The 15,518-nt window shown below is 51.7% G+C and overlaps 2 protein-coding genes across 5 annotated transcripts; one reads left to right on the plus strand and one right to left on the minus strand.

The window, feature by feature from the left end:
• The first annotated feature begins 2,221 nt into the window (after nt 1–2,221).
• Nucleotides 2,222–5,395, plus strand: GLMP (glycosylated lysosomal membrane protein). 4 transcript variants are annotated; one of them, XR_447943.4, is made up of 7 exons: nt 2,222–2,344; nt 2,854–3,111; nt 3,315–3,515; nt 3,637–3,855; nt 4,327–4,583; nt 4,698–4,924; nt 5,312–5,395. XR_447943.4 is itself a non-coding variant. In XM_007110363.1 (6 exons), exons 1-6 carry the CDS (start codon nt 2,267–2,269, stop codon nt 4,861–4,863), a joined length of 1,179 nt encoding a protein of 392 aa, XP_007110425.1. In that variant the 5' UTR covers nt 2,222–2,266; the 3' UTR covers nt 4,864–5,201. The 4 variants fall into 4 exon arrangements, 2 of the variants coding, with proteins under 2 accessions (XP_007110425.1, XP_023971799.1); XR_002890621.3 differs by having other exon boundaries at nt 4,698–5,011; nt 5,312–5,392; XM_007110363.1 differs by lacking the exon at nt 5,312–5,395 and having other exon boundaries at nt 4,698–5,201.
• Nucleotides 5,396–5,460: 65 nt separating this feature from the next.
• TMEM79 (transmembrane protein 79) lies at nt 5,461–11,381 on the minus strand. Its single transcript, XM_007110362.4, has 4 exons — nt 11,251–11,381; nt 9,656–10,458; nt 9,161–9,374; nt 5,461–6,511 (listed from the first exon to the last, which is right to left on the minus strand). Exons 2-4 carry the CDS (start codon nt 10,413–10,415, stop codon nt 6,298–6,300), a joined length of 1,188 nt encoding a protein of 395 aa, XP_007110424.2. The 5' UTR covers nt 10,416–10,458; nt 11,251–11,381; the 3' UTR covers nt 5,461–6,297.
• Between the last annotated feature and the right edge of the window lie 4,137 nt (nt 11,382–15,518).

The raw sequence follows: 15,518 nt of genomic DNA on the forward strand, positions 1-15,518 counted from the left end.
TTGGGTAGTAAGGCCAGAAAAATGAAAGTTTTTAGGGAAACTTTAGTTTATCCTAGAGTAGCCATTTGGGGAAAAAAATGAAATTGGATCCTTTCTTCATTTATTACAGCAAAATTAATTCCAGGCAACTGAAAGATTTAAATATAAGATTACTAGAAGAAGACACGAGATTTAAAAACATACTTACCTGGGGAATTCCCTGGCAATCCATTGGTTAGGACTCTGCACTTTCACTACCAAGGGCGCAGGTTCCATCCCTGGTCAGGGAACTAAGATCCTGCAAGTTGCACAGCGTGGCTGTGAGTAAGTAAATAAATACTTATCAGAGTGGGGAAAAATAATAAATGTAACTACATAGAATATTTGCATGGCAAAAAAAGAACAAATGGGAGAGGGAGGATGATGTTTGCAACAGTACAAGAGTTGATTTCCTTGAACTTTTAGAACTTGGCCATTAAGAAGATAGGGCCTCAGAAAAATAGGCAAAGGGTATAAATAGCTCCAGAGAAGCAAAAAAATAAATGACTAATAAAACATGAAGAGATGTTTAACCTTATTCATAGGGAAATGCAAATTAAGTTTGGTAAGCACTTGCCAGGGTGTGGGGGAAATGGGCTCTCAAACATGGTGTGAGTGTCAATTGATGAACCTCATAGAGGGCAACTTGACTGGGCAATTCTACTCCTGGGTATTTATCCTATAGATTTGGTTACAAATATGTATGAAATGCTTTTCATACAGGGATATTCCTTTCAGTGTTGTTTGCCGTAGCAAAACGTTGGATACTATCAAGGTTCTGGCTAAATATACCCATGGAACGTCCGCCCTGCAATGAAAGACTGGAGAATGAGACAACTCCAAGTGCATTGATAGAGAACATTCCTCAATATATAAGTGAAAAAACAAACTGCAGAACAGTGGATTCCATTGTATCTTATTATACATATGTATATGTGTATATATATGTATATATGTATTATCAAGTGCACACACACACACACACACACACACACACACTTGAGGGACTTCCCTGGCAGTCCAGTGGTTAAGACTGCACTTCCACTGCAGGGGGCACGGGTTCGACCCTGGTCGGGGAACTAAGATCCCACATGCCACATGGCGTGGCCAAAAAAAAAACCCAAAACATACACTTGAGCATGCATAGAATATTTTATGAAGGACACATGAGAAACTGATAATAGTGGTTGTCTCAAGGAAGGACCCAGGTTGCTGGGGAATAGGGGTGGTACCCTTTGGTACCTTATGAATATTGTACTGTATGCATTTTTTATTAGCCAAAATAATTTTAGGATTAGGCAAAACAAACAAAACAAGAAAGGACTTCCCAGATGGCGCAGTGATTAAGAATCCGCCTGCCAATACAGGGGACACGGGTTCGATCCCTGGTCCGGGAAGATCCCACATGCCACAGAACAACTAAGCCTGTGCACCACAACTACTGAGCCCACGTTCTGCAATTACTGAAGCCTGTGCGCTCTAGGGCTCACGCGTCGCAATGAAGCCCATGAGCCTGGAGCCTGTGCTCCGCAACAAGAGATGCCGCTGCAATGAGAAGCCCGTGCACCGCAACGAAGATTAGCCCCCACTTGCCGCAGCTAGAGAAAGCCTGCGCGCAGCAACAAAGACCCAACGCAGCCAAAAAATAAATAAAATTTAAAAATTAAAGAAAAAAATCAAGAAATATAAAAAGTGCATTCATTCAGCCAGACATGAACTCCCTCCTATGACAATTATGTATCACTTTCATGTCCTGTTTTCTGAGGTTTCTTTTCTCCACAATAAAATTGTGAGCTCTTCCAGGACAAGAACCTGCATAGCTGGGGGCTCAATAAATATTAAAAATTGACAAAAAGAACCCTCTGAGGTGTGCTATCTCTCCCATCGAATTCCTTCAAATTCTTCTCTGTGCCTTCCCTGCCACAGAGTCATTCTATACATTACATTTGGATGTTGAATCCAGACATCATGCCTGCTTATAGGTAACTTTAGCAGGACCAGTTGGGTAGGAGAGGTTGGGAGTAGGTCTGCAGATCTAGCCTGGGATGACTTGCTTGCCAGGTCAGTTGGGGATGATTAACTCCTAACCTTTCTGATTCTATTCTCACTCACAAATCTGGGTTAAGGGAGGCGGTCTCTTTAAGAACTGTTGTGATGGTCCCGCCCTTTAAAGAGATCAGCTGAATCTGTGAGTCACATGATTTCAGCGTCTCTTCCGCCCTCTGAAGTCGGGACTGCATGAGAAGCTATGAGGAGCCCCGTGCTCCTCCTGAGTCTACTTCTGACAGCAGCTCCGTTTGGCCTTCTGGGGGAGGAGACCCGCCAGGTGAGGGGCTAGAGCAATAGGTGTTTCAGGATATGCTACCTTGAAGTGTGGTTGGAATCTAGGGCAAACAGTTGGTGGGGGTGGAGCGTGCTTGCATTGACAAAAGAGTTTTTCAAACTGGGGTCGGAGCAGCCGTGGGTCACGGGACAGGATTGTGGAGTAGGCTGGATGTGAGAGCTTCCTGTCTTCCGGTGAAACCTGGACCTTGACTTAGCTCTGAGTGAGCCAGGTCCAAGCAAGTGTTGGATTTTTTCTTCCTCTCAGGCCTGTGCCCTGATCTCTCCACCAGGGTCAAGGCAGTTCTGGCTCTACCCACCTCTCCTCCACCCCACCTCTGCCTCTTACAACAAGGTTCTGTTAGCTCCCACAAGCATTCCTCTCGCCTAGGCCCCCAAGGTCCCACCCTTTCCCCATCATTTTCCAAGGCCCCTCTCCTTATCCCCAAACTTCTTTGCCCTGTGTCTCTCCCTGATCCTGTTCGCTTGACCCTCCACTGCTCCGTGTTCCAGGTGTCTCTGAAGGTCATCTCTGACTGGCTGGACCCTTCCCAGAGCCTGCTTCATATCCAGGCAGTGGGTGCCACTTCCACCCTGCACTATGTGTGGAGCAGCCTGGGACCCCCAGCCGTGCTGCTGGTGGCCACCAACACCCCCAACAGCACCCTGAGTGTCAACTGGAGCCTCCTGATTTCCTCTGAGCCTGACGGGGGCCTCATGGTGCTCCCCAAGGAGAGCATCCAATTTTCTTCTGCCCTCGTCTTTACCAGGGTGAGGAGATTGGGGGAGAACCAAGGGGAAGAGTGCAGAGGAGAGGGTTCATTCGAGTTAGAGGGAGAAACTGAAGACTGGGGGTAGGTGAAGTCGAGTCAGGTATGAGAGCCTGGGGTGGGGCCAGTGAATGTGGGGGGGTGGTGATTCAGGAGAAAGCTGGACTCAGGCAAGCCTAGTCCCTCCCCACCCCCACCCGCCAGCTGTTTGAGTTTGACAGCACCAACACATCCGATGCGGCCGCAAAGCCTCCAGGAAAATCATATCCCCCATACTCCTTGGCCGATTTCTCCTGGAACAACATCACTGACTCATTGGATCCTGCCACCCTGAGCGCCACATTTCGAGGCCACCCCATTCACGACCCCACTGGGGCTTTTGCCAGTGGCAGCCTGGCCTTCAGGGTAAGGGTATGGGGAAATCAGAACTCAAAAGGCTGGTTTACAGGGTGGGAGTTGATGGGGGTCGCCTTCAAACACAGGCATCCACCTGCTTCCCACACCTCCCATGCCTCTTCCATCCTAGGTTCAGGCCTTCTCCAGATCTGGCCGACCAGCCCAACCCCCTCGCCTTCTGCACACAGCAGACACCTGCCAGCTAGAGGTGGACCTGGTTGGGGCCTCTCCCCGGGGAAACCACTCCTTGTTTGGGCTGGAGGTAGCCACGTTGGGCCATGGCCCTGACTGCCCCTCAGTGCAGGAGCAGCACTCCATCGATGATGAATATGCACCTGCCGTCTTCCAGGTCAGGCTTCCAGCAGAGAAGCAGATGGGTGTGGGGTGAAGGGGGACCCCATTAGGACCTCAGAGAATCATTCAATCATTTACCATTTAGCAACACTTCATTCATCTCCTTTAAGTGCTGGGCACTGTGCTAATGAATTAGCCCAGTCTCTGCTGTCAGTGGAGAAGCCAGAGGGAAGGCGGTACAGTGTGAGTAGTGCTCTGACAGATGGGATTTGCAAGGGCCCAGGGGCCCAAAGGAGGGAGCTGAGTGCAGGTTTGCTGAGTGTTGAGGCTGGAAAAGGACCCAGTGCCATCCAGTCCAGCTCCCATTTCTACAGAGGAGAGATTGATGCAAACAGCCTGTGAGTTCTAGAACCAGGCCTAGGATTCAGGACAACTTGTGACAGACGGAGGCTGGGAAAGGGTGGGGGAACAGAAAGGTCGGGCACCACTGGTCCTCCTCATCCTGCCTGTTTGCCTTTCTCCCCAGTTGGACCAGCTGCTATGGGGCTCCCTCCCATCAGGCTTCATGCAGTGGCGACCAGTGGCTTTCTCCCAGAAGCAGGGGGGCCGGGAATCAGCCATGCCCTGCCAAGCTTCCCCTCTTTACCCCACCTTGGCATACCTTCTCCCCCAGTCACCCATTGTCCGAGGCTTCTTTGGGTCCCAGAACAACTTCTGTGCCTTCAATCTGACATTTGGGGCTTCCGCAGGCCCTGGCTACTGGGACAAACACTACCTCAGCTGGTGAGAGTCAGGGCCTGGGCTAAGGGTTTGGGAGGTCGAAGTGGAGGAGGGTTGGGCCTCTCGGCCTTCCCCACTGAGCCTGCTCACCTCTCTTTCTCACTCTGCTTGTTCTAGGTCCATGCTCCTGGGTGTGGGCACCCCTCCAGTAGATGCCTTGTCCTCGCTAGTCCTAGGCATCATGGCAGTGGCCCTGGGTGCTCCAGCGCTCATGCTGCTGGCAGGAGGCGTGTTTCTGCTGCTGGGCCACAAGCGGTACTCAGAATACCAGCCTATAAATTGAGGCCTGCTCTCTAGAGGGAAGGACATTACTGGACCTGCCTTGCTGGTCTGCAGGTTTGAGGGTCAGTATTCCCAGCCAGCTGCTCCCTTTTCCCATCTTGCTTTTCTACAGAACCTCAGAGACCAGCCTCAACTTCCTGCGGACCCAGGTGGGGCTTCCTTCAAACTTTGAGGAGGGACCAGGGACAGAGTGATTGCTAGAGGGAGGGTCCCCTCGGCCTTGCCTCCCGGTCCCTCCACCCCCCCATTTCCCTTGAATGGGACTCACAGGCCTAAATGAGAGGCCTTCTGACTTGTCTGCTACCCTGGAGGGCATGAAATAGACTAAGTTTTTCCCCAGGGCTTGTCTCTCAGTATGTGAGCATTGCTGGGTCTGGTTCCAGGGAATGAGAGGGCTGGAGGTGGGCATGGAAGGCAATTTCTTGTTTGCAGCACCATTTCTTCCCCAGGCCCAGTTCTCTCCCTGGCCATGGGACCAGGCTTCTGCCAGCCACTCTTCAACATGCGGAGCTGGGAGGTCTCTGGTGCAGTCTGAATCAAACAAGGAAGGGACACTTGAGACGAGGGCGCAAACACGAAGGAAGAGCCAAGGAAGACAGTGGTAGTTGTTTATTGTTACACACACATTCATATGGGGTTAACATCAACCACTACGTCTTCCAACCACTCCCAGCCACCACAGGTGTGGGTGCGCGCGCGCGCACACGCGCGCACACACGCACACACACACACGCACGCACACACGCACACGCCTCTTGGGAGGCGGGTTTCCCTGTCTGCTCCTCTTCCCATGAGAGAGGTATGACTTCTGGGCAGTTTGGAGGTGCAAGGTTACAGGGACCTAAAGGGTTGGAAGGGAGGAGGCAGCCACACTGGATTGGGACAGCCGTAATTGACTTGACTGAGGCTCAAGAGCCTATATGGCCAGTCATGGAGGGTCCTGAACCCAGGTCACCAGGAAGGTTTTCACCAAACATGAACGTCCTATTTGATCTGATGCCCAGCCATTACCTTTAGGCATGGGCAAGGTTTCTAGTCTCTTTGAGGCCCTCTGCTTAGACACCCAGCACAGAAATGGTCAGAGTTTTGGCTGTGGCTCTGCTGGCTGCCTCACAGGAGGCTGGAGAGTGGAGCAGAGTCCAGCCATTGTGGGCCCTAGTGGCAGTGGTGGGAGGCTGCTCAGGAAGGAACCGTGCCTCTGCTCCTGGTCCTGTGCCCTCAGCATCCTTAAGGAACGTAGCTGTCCACCTCTTTCCCTGAAAGAATGTCTGAGTCCCTCCCGCCTAATTGTCCCAGGCTCCAAAGATGAAGGGGAGTGCCCCAACTCGGAGAGCAGGGGACAGTCCAGGCTCTGATTGGATGGGACCCCTGTCGGGGCAGTAGGTGGGTTCATCCCACCCAGGTACCAGGGCTGGGAGCAAGGGGGTGGGGCGGCTTAGCCCCAGGAGCGAGGCCTGTGGTCTGAGGCCGAGCGGGCGTGGTCAGGGTAGTCCAGGCGGCTCTCGGAGGCAGTGAGCATGCGTTCGGGATCCACCACGAACATATAGTAGAGGTTCCACACCAGCATGGACAGCAGGGGCAGGAATGTCAGGCCGTAGCCAAAACCTCGGAAGGAGCGGCCCACGGCAAAGGTCAGCCAGTATATCAGCCTGGGAGGCAAGAAAAGATCGGGCTTTCCTCAAGGGGAGTACATGAGCTAACTGGCAACAGGCTGATGATGGGGAGAATACAAAGTGAAGACAGCAGATGGGTGTTGGTCAGCACAACTGATACCTCTAAAGACAGCCAGTGTTTATGTACTTACCATGTGCCAGGCATGGTACAAATTACTTTAGGGGCACTGTTTAATTTAGACCCCCACATCCCTATGAAGTGTGTATATTATTCACCTCCCTCTTTGTTTACTTTTCAAATTTTAATTAAATTTTGAGTAGGCAGTATACATTTACATGGTTCAAAATTCAAAGGTACCAGTGAGTATAGTAAAATGTCTTCCTTTACTGATTCCCAGATACCCTATTCTCGTCCTTCACCTTCTCACCTCTGTTCCACTCCCACCCCAGACATCCAATATTATGGTTTCTTGTACATCGTGATGTTTTCTGTACATATGAGCGAAAAGATTTATGTTTTCCTTTTCCCCTTTTTTTTTTGGAAGTTTGGTAGCATACTAAATATAGAGATTGTTCTGCACATTGATTTTTTTCTCCTCATTTAATGTATCTTGGAGATTGTGTTATATTAGTATATAAACAGCTTCATTGTTTCACAGCTGCAGTACATTCCATTGTATTTACTTCCCCTTTTGCAGATGAAGAAACTAAGATTCCAAAAGGGTTAAGTAAGACTGGTCCAAAGTCACACATTGGGGAAATAGTAAAACCATGGTTTGAACCCATGCCTGTTCATCACCCCATCTCCTGCCATTTTAGAGGGGCTGAGGGAAAGGAGAGAGTAAGGAAACCAGCTTCAAGAGAGCTTGAAGGGCTTCCCTGGTGGCGCAGTGGTTGAGAGTCCGCCTGCCAATGCAGGAGACACGGGTTTGTGCCCCGGTCCGGGAAGATCCCACATGCCGCGGAGCGGCTGGGCCCGTGAGCCATGGCCGCTGAGCCTGCACGTCCGGAGCCTGTGCTCCGCAATGGGAGAGGCCACAACAGTGACAGGCCCGCGTACCGCAAAAAAAAAAAAAAAAAAGCTTGAAGCCCAGAGGGATGGACTAGGCACAACCAAATTTCCCCTCTTGGAAGATCCATTCAAAATACACACTCCTCAGTGGCGGGAGGGCAGCAGCTTCCTCTTAATATATGAAGGATCACTTATTACAAAATTGTGATGTCTCTATTTTTTTACCTGGGAAATGGAGGAAAGAGTAACTGCTGCTTCTCTACTGCACCAGGAGGCAGCATAGCATAATAATAATATAAAAGTTCACATTTAGTGAACACTTACCAAGTACTAGACTTTTGCAAGCACTCTACATGAATTAACTAACTTAATCTTCACAATAACTCCATTTTACAGATGATGAAACTGAGGCACAATATACTTAAGTAACTTGCCCATGGTAGAGAAGAAGGACCCTGTATGAGAGAAGGAAGGGACCTGGGTTCTAGTCCTGCCTCTGCTGCTGACTGACCTATGCAACTCTTCTCCCCCAATCTGTAGTCACTTTCTCTCTGTAAAATGGGTAAGATGGACCAGACAATTGCTGGTCCTTTAGCTCCCTGATGATTCTTGGTGCTTAAACCAACTTCTGTCTGAGACCAGCATTCCCTGAGAGGGAGATGGGAGGTTGAGTTACATGAGCAGGAACATATTTATCTTGGGAAACATCTACTGGGAGAACTTGCAGGGCTGCATGATGGTCAGGAGGCTGGTGGGACAAATGACCACTAGACTACAGTCAGAAGTGACAGGAAGACAGATTTAAGCTAAATAGGAAGAATGCTTTAGCAGTTAAAGCTACCTGGAATGCTATATGGAAAATAACAAAAGGAAATGTATTAGGGGAAAAAATGGAAAGGCCTGTATTTGGCTTCAGAAATTCAAAGCTGCCTTCTGGGTTAACAGTAGTTCACATGAAAACACCCCTAAGGATTTCAGATGCCTACAAATTCTAAATGAAAGCAGAGTAATGAGGCTGCCATGAGACCTATGTGGCCTTGGCTTATATGAACAGGACAATACCCTTGACCAGCCCCCATCCCTCCCATTTGACAAGCAGGAGAATTTCCTGCCTAGAGGGAAGGACACAGGATAGTGAAGGGACCAGGGCCATTTAGCAAAGTAAACACTGGGGAAGCAGAGTGTTGGAGTGGGGGAATTGAGAGCTGTTGTCAAAGATATGAATTTGTCTAGGCAATTACAGAGGTCAGAGTCAGGGCAGCAGTTTTTAGCACAATATAAAAAAGGACTTTCTAATAATTAGGACTTTTGAAAAATGAAACAAGACTGCCTTATAAAGAAATAAGCACTTGGTCACAGGGGCTGTTCAACCAATGTTCAGCCAATGGCCACCTGACCAGAGTGCCACAGAGGAGTGGCTGCAATGGGTGGGAGGTTGGTCTCGGTGACACCTTCCAGTTCTAGGTTGATAACATGTATCTTATGAAAGACATATGAGCTGATCACCTGCTACCAGGTGAGGTAAAGTGCAAGGAAGAAAGTGACTCAACTTTCCGGGGTGCATATTTGGGCTGATGCAGAATCCAGAAAGCTCCCTGGCTCTCCAGACATTCAGCTGCCTGGGCCTCTCGAGCACCAGCACCTCCCTGTGCCCCACCCCAGCCCCAACTTACCGGGAGATGGCGAAGAGACCAGTGAGTAGAGGGAGCAGTTTGAGGGTGTCTTGGGGCAGGTAGGTGGAAAGCACGGCCAGATTGAAGAAGTAGAGGATGAAGAGCTGGACCGACTGGGCCACGTATCGCCGGTGGATCTCCACCTCCCGCCGTGGCTCCCCAAAGGGCCGCAGGGCAGAAAAGCACAACAGGCTCAGCCCGTACACCAGGATCCCTGGGTGGGGTTGGAGGACACATAGGGTCAGGAGAGGAGCGGCAGGCATGAAGCTGGAGGCAGGGTTCGTAGCAGAGAGCTCATGGGCATGGGCTCTGCACCATGGGTGGGGCTGAGGTGGTCCTGGGAGGAGGTGGGCACACAGGGGTGACAGGGTGTGGGAGGCCCTGAGGGTCCAGGTCTAGTGAAGGGAAACTCTCCTGTTCCCCAAGCCAGGCAGGCCCTGCCCTCCAGCCCAGCTCCCACATGCCCCCCTCCCTTCTTGCAGGGCCCAGGCTCACCCAGTACAATGGGGAAGGTGGCAAAGACCCCGCAGCGCAGCGTGTAGATGAGGCGGGAACTCATGGTCGGCAGGCGCGGGGCATCGAAGGGCAGGAAGGCGTATGCCCCATAGAGCAGGCAGGGGCAGAGGATGAGGGCGGCTCCTACCGAGGCCATGGCCCTCAGCCCCTCATGGCCTCCGCATCCCCTGCAGCACCCACAGGAGTACCCAGGTGGCCTCACCACTGCCTCGGCCCACTTGCGCTCCGGGGGCTCAGGGTGGGTGGCCCGGGTGGGCAGGAAGGTCTGGCGATGCTCACCCTCACTGGCCTCACAGCGCACAATGAGGTCTTCCTGGGGCCGCCGCTCAATGCACTGTAGATCGATGGGCACGAAGGCCCGGGCCACCTTCTCGGGCAGCAGGCTGGCGTCATCTTCGGGCAACTCCTCTAGCTTGGTGGGTGGCTCTGACTCAAGGGGCTCAGGCTCAATGTTCCTCCAGCCAGGGGGATCTGAGAACGGGGCACTGGGCTGGGGGCCAGTCCCCCAGGGCAAGGTGGCAGCCTCACTTACTGTGCTGTCTAGACCATCCTCCGTCCCCTCTCCGGCTGTGGGAGACCCAGCTGAAGATCCCGCTCTGGAGGACTCAGCTCCAGTGGACTCAACTCCATCTTCCCCTTCCAGTTTCCGGCCATTGGGGACCAAAGCCTGGGGTGGGCTCTTCTCCAGGGCCTCGGGCCCCTTCACTTCCAGCAGGGCCAGGGTCTCAGGTTCTGTCATCCTGGGGCTTCACTTCTGGGGTCTACCGCAAGGTCATGTCACCCTGGAGGGAGTAAAGTTCTGTCAGAAGCTGCCGTCCTCTGGCCCTCAGGAGGGGATGACAGAACAGGAAGTCTCCAGGGCAGCTGGCCTCGTGGGCTTTAGTCCTTTCTGGGACCTTAGGGAGAACATGGTCTGGAGAAAGGTGTTGAAACAGAGGGAGGCAGGATGGAAGGGAGAGCCGAAATGGAGGCACCCTTTCGACATCAAATGCTATTCAGCAGGAGAGGGTGAGTCAGGGGGCACAGGCGCTGGCAGCTGTGGCCTCAGCCAGCCTCCACCCACGTCTTCTACCCCCTCCACCAAAACCCCTGGGGTCATGGCCACCCTAATGCAGGAATGGGAGGAAAAGGAGAAGTCTAGAATTTTGCCAAGGATTTTATTCCCGCTAAGGATCTTCTTGTGGGACAAAGAAGATGCCCCTTCACCTCCACACCTCCCACTCCCCTGCAGATACCCAACTGGAACTCTCCTGGCAACTGATACCAATGATTTGCCAAGAGATCTGTCCCAAGGAGCTGGCAACAGCAGTGCATCCTGTTCTTTTGTCTCCAATCTGGATACCAGGTCAGTTTCCAAACTTCTCAGTAACCCACCCACAACGTCTCCGGAGGGCCTGGGTCTGTTCATTCTGACCTCTAAGTCTAATCAAGGCTGTTTCCCATGCCTCCCCTCTGGTCTTTCTTCCCTCCCTGCCGCCCTCCATCTCACTGCTTCTGGATGGGGCTGATTCCTCTCTCTCCACCTCTCAAGGACCTCCTAACCCTTAGTGTTTGGACCCATGACACCCACTTACTTTCCATCTGGAGAGAGGTAGAGGGTCCCCAGTGTCCGGGAAGGAGCTGCCCAGCTCCCTGCTGGCTCTGCGAGTATTCCTCTCCGTCTCCCTCCCTTTACCTGTGTCTCCAAACCAGTCTGACCAGAGCAGGTGGGGCCCAGTTTAAAGGGGCAGGCCCCGCCCTGCTGAATCTGCCGACAGAAAAAGCATTAAAGGAGGACGTCATCCTTTCTGAAAGTGGGGGTGCAGCTGATCATAGAGGTAAGTGTGTGTCCTAGCAACATGGGATGCGTAGGAACCCCCAGCACAGGAAAGCAAAGGAGGAAGTGGGTTTGGGCATCAGAGGGTGCTTGGAGTAGATTGGGATACCCAAAAAGAGGTTGAATTTCTACACTTATTCATTCAATATTTATTGAGCACCTATTATTAGCTAGGCACAGACACAGGAAAGAACAAGATGACAGGCAAAGTGTCTGTGCTTGGGACTTCCCTGGTGGCGCAGTGGTTAAGAATCCGCCTGCCAATGCAGCGTGCACGGGTTCTATCTCTGGTCGGGGAAGAGCCCAGATGCCATGGAGCAACTAAGCCCGTGTGCCACAACTACTGAGCCTGTGCTCTAGAGCCTGCGCGCCTAGAGCCTGTGCTCCACAACAAGAGAAGCCACCGCAATAAGAAGCCCGTGCACCACAACGAAGAGTAGCCCCTGGAAGAGCGGCCCCGCTCACCGCAACTAGAGAAAGCCAGAAAGCCCACGTGCAGCAACAAAGACCCCATGCGGCCAAAAAAAAAAGTCTCTGCGCTTAAAGAGCTTGTTCTTTTGGGATAACAGATAATAAAGAAGCCTAGCAACTAAACCAATATGACAATTTCAGTAGGGAAAACCTCTTTGCCAAAATGATATTTGAGCTGAGACCTGATGGGAAATCAGGAGAACGAGTGTTCCAGCCAGAGAAACAACAAGTGAAAGGCCAATAAGTGAGAAAGACAGGTTGTTTCAGGAACAGAAAAAAGGTCGGTGGCTGGAAAAGGAATTTATGTTCCCATTACAGCGGTACACAGGTCCCCTGAACACCTTGGCTTTTAGGTTAGGTTTAAGGTTTAAGAAAGCAATTGGAATCCAAGGTGATCTTTCCAGGGGCAGAAACGCTTTAAGGGTGTACCTTCTCAGTCCGGTGGATCTTTTCCCCGGAAGTTATTTGAGCTTTGTGAGGGCAGGGACAGTGTCTGGATTGCTCATCTCTGTGTCTCCAGAACCCAGCATTGTGACTGGAAGACAGCAGGTGTTCAATAAATGTTTGCTGGACTGGTGAGAGATGAACATGCAAGTGGAAATCTTTGGGTTGGGGTGCGGGAGCTGAAGGGCCGAGGTGCCTGTACAAGAGTCCTGTATTGGAGGGCCTTACTCTTACGCTGTGCTTGACTCTTTCCAAGAAAATTTTCACATACACGTTTTTTGTTTGTTTAAATAATGGGGGAAAAGGGAGAATTGGAATCACCCTAACTAGTAATCTGAAAGGGGCTCGGCTCAAATGGGGCGGGGGTGGGGGGTGCGGGCAGAAGGATGGACCAAATGACCACCGTCGGACAAAGCAAAGTCATGCTCCTAGCTGTGAGTCCATCTGCCCGGATCCAGCTTAGCCTCAGCTCCCCGGCAGAGTTCACTGTTCGTTCTCTGGCAGCTTTGTCAATAAAGTTTTTCGCAAGGGCTTGCAGAAGCCAGAAAGAGGCCGTGCTGCCCAGAGTTAGTTCTGGCAACTTCCCGGGAGGGAAAAAGAGTTTCGCGAGATTTGGTAGCGGCAGGCCACTGGCCCGCAACTTCCAGTTGGTATCGCGAGATTTGGCAGGCGGAGGAGGAGCTGTCGCAGGCAGCCGCCTCGCAGCTATGGCGGCCGAGCAGGGCCGGCGGCGGTGGCGGCTGCGGCTACGGCCGGAGACGGCAGTGGTGGCGGTAGCGGTAGGTGGCGGGGGTCTGTGACCGGGAGCCGCCCCCGGGCCCGGGCACCATGAGCCAAGGCCCCCCCACAGGGGAGAGCAGCGAGCCCGAAGCAAAGGTCCTCCACACTAAGCGGCTTTACCGGTGAGAGGGGCCGGGGCGTGAGTGCAGCCGCCAAGGGAAGTGGGGGGACAGCGAGGGGCGGGGCCTCCCGGGCGGGCGGGCTCTGGTGCCGGGCTAGGGTGCGGGCGAGGGAGGGGGGGGTGCAATTTTGGAGGGAGCAGAGGGGGCGGGGCCCTGTAACCCGGGATTGAGGTGAAAGAAGAAGGAATTGGGTGGGTGGGAGGTTGGGAGGGAAGCACGTGGAGGGATACCTCCCGCAGTGAGCTTGGGGCGGGCACCGAGCTTTGCGGATTTGGGGTAAGAAGGTGGGAATTGGGGACTGCAGGGGTTGGGAAGGTGAGGGTGGGGTCACAGATAGGAGAAAAACCCGGAAGGGAATGGTGCTTAGAACCCTGTAAGGACTTACAGGGAAGAGCCCTGGGCTGAAATCAAGAGAACCAGGTTCAGCTCCTTGCTTTGCCATTCTCTCACAGTTTAACCTTGGGCCTCAGTTTTGTCATCCTTAAAAGGAGAGATTTGGATTTGATAGGCTTTGAGGTCCCTTATGGCTCTAAGTTTTGGGAATCGGAATGAAAAGAAAGAGGCTGGAAGACTATTTGTGTTGGACTGGAAGGGCGGTGAAGGACTTTGAGTCCAGAATGTTCTTAGGTCATGGGAGCCCATTTCAGGGCACCTGGGGACTCCTGAGTTCTGCCTTCCTTCCAGCCTCATGACTACAGTCTCTTGCCAGGCAACTTCCATTCCTGGTTTCTGATTTCCACAGTGCCACTCACACTCCTCAACATCTGCAGCCTTTCGGCCCTCTGTTGGGAACAGGCCAGTATGAGCTCTTCCCATCCTGAGTGAGCTCCTCCTGCCCCGAGTCGAGGATTTTTTTGTGGGGGGCAACTGAAACATGAGCTCTTGAACTGGATCAAAATAGGTTGAAGCATAGAGACCAAATTGCGTTTTCTGCTTTCTAATACGGAGTAGGGTTTGGGGTTTTCATTCGGCTCAGGCTCTATAGAACCAGAGGTGTTTGCATGAGAAGACCAGCTTCAGAGCCATGGGCCTCATCTTGACAGTGAAATAGTCAAGAACTTGTTGTCTTTTCCTCCCTTGAGTAGGCATCCTTCCTGCTCTGGCTTCCTAAGCCAGAAGGCAGAGGGGAGTATAGGCTGATCCAAAAATAGAAAAGTGATCCAATCTATCAGCCCCTGGGCTCTCACTGTGGGCTGCCCCAAGCAGTCTCCAGGTGGGTGAGCAGTTGGCTGGGATGGCACGTGTGCCTTGTCATGCTGCCGAGTGTCAGTGCTGCCTGTCAGACAGAGCGTGGGCAGTGCTTGCAAGATTCCTTACTGGTCTCCAGCTTTTGGAAATGGCTCTGGTCATCTTTCTAATCATTCACAAATCTTGTTTTTTTTTCTCAAGCCACTGCCCTCACAGAACTGACTGACTTGTTTGCATGTGTGGCTTACATGTGTGCACGTGGGTATCTCTGCTGGTAATTGTGTGTTGTTGACTTTGGGCAGGATGGAAATTTGAGGCAGCGGATCTCTTTTTATTATTTATTATAGCAATGTTGATTGGTGGGAAGAACTAGGGGAGGAAGGTCTGATTTCTTGGCCCAAGGTAAATATGTTGTTAGACTATGTAACTGTCATCCAACCTTCAGTAAATTTGGGAAATTCCCACAGTCTGTTTACAGAAATGAAATTCGGAAATGTTTTAAGCCCCTCAGAAAAGGCAGCTGGAAAAGGGATGCTGGAAGGGACACAAGCACCAGTTAATTAGGCCAATTTTAACTGTTTTTTTAAAAACATATTTTCCTTTTTTAACACTGTGCTAGGTCTAGGATTACAATAGTGAATGAGACACAAGACTGGTTTTTGTAGTTTTTGTTCTAAAGGAGATAACAGTTTAGTGGAGGAGCTTAGGGTCTGATGGGAAATGTAGAAGTGTGGAAACCTCTCAGGTTTAAGAGTTTGCAGTTAGAACTTCCTTGAGTAGTGGTTACTAACCTCTTTGACTTGAGAATCTAAGGAAAGCTCTGGGGCCTGTCCCTAAAAATACATACACACACAGCCTCTTTACATCTGTGCATGGCACTGAAGTTAAAATTAAAAGCCCTTTCCTGGGGACTAAGCTGGCATATCACTGATGGCTGCCTGGTGCTGCCCTTGGCATTGAGGGCCAGGATGGCTGAAAGGACTTGGTTTCCATCTCTAGGCAGCCCAGGAGGTGTTTGGAG

Source organism: Physeter macrocephalus, unplaced genomic scaffold (genome assembly GCF_002837175.3).
Source record: "Physeter macrocephalus isolate SW-GA unplaced genomic scaffold, ASM283717v5 random_1473, whole genome shotgun sequence".
In the NCBI taxonomy this organism is placed as follows: domain Eukaryota; kingdom Metazoa; phylum Chordata; class Mammalia; order Artiodactyla; family Physeteridae; genus Physeter; species Physeter macrocephalus.

Excerpts from the sequence above, each read along its gene's own strand:
- GLMP (XM_007110363.1), top strand. The coding sequence starts at position 2,267 with ATGAGGAGCCCCGTGCTCCTCCTGAGTCTACTTCTGACAGCAGCTCCG. Across the intron at positions 3,112-3,314 it reads CTGCCCTCGTCTTTACCAGG|CTGTTTGAGTTTGACAGCAC; the intron begins GTGAGGAGATTG and ends CCCACCCGCCAG. Across the intron at positions 3,856-4,326 it reads ATGCACCTGCCGTCTTCCAG|TTGGACCAGCTGCTATGGGG; the intron begins GTCAGGCTTCCA and ends CTTTCTCCCCAG.
- TMEM79 (XM_007110362.4), bottom strand. The coding sequence starts at position 10,415 with ATGACAGAACCTGAGACCCTGGCCCTGCTGGAAGTGAAGGGGCCCGAG. Across the intron at positions 9,375-9,655 it reads CACCTTCCCCATTGTACTGG|GGATCCTGGTGTACGGGCTG; the intron begins GTGAGCCTGGGC and ends AACCCCACCCAG. Across the intron at positions 6,512-9,160 it reads GGTCTCTTCGCCATCTCCCG|GCTGATATACTGGCTGACCT; the intron begins GTAAGTTGGGGC and ends CTTGCCTCCCAG.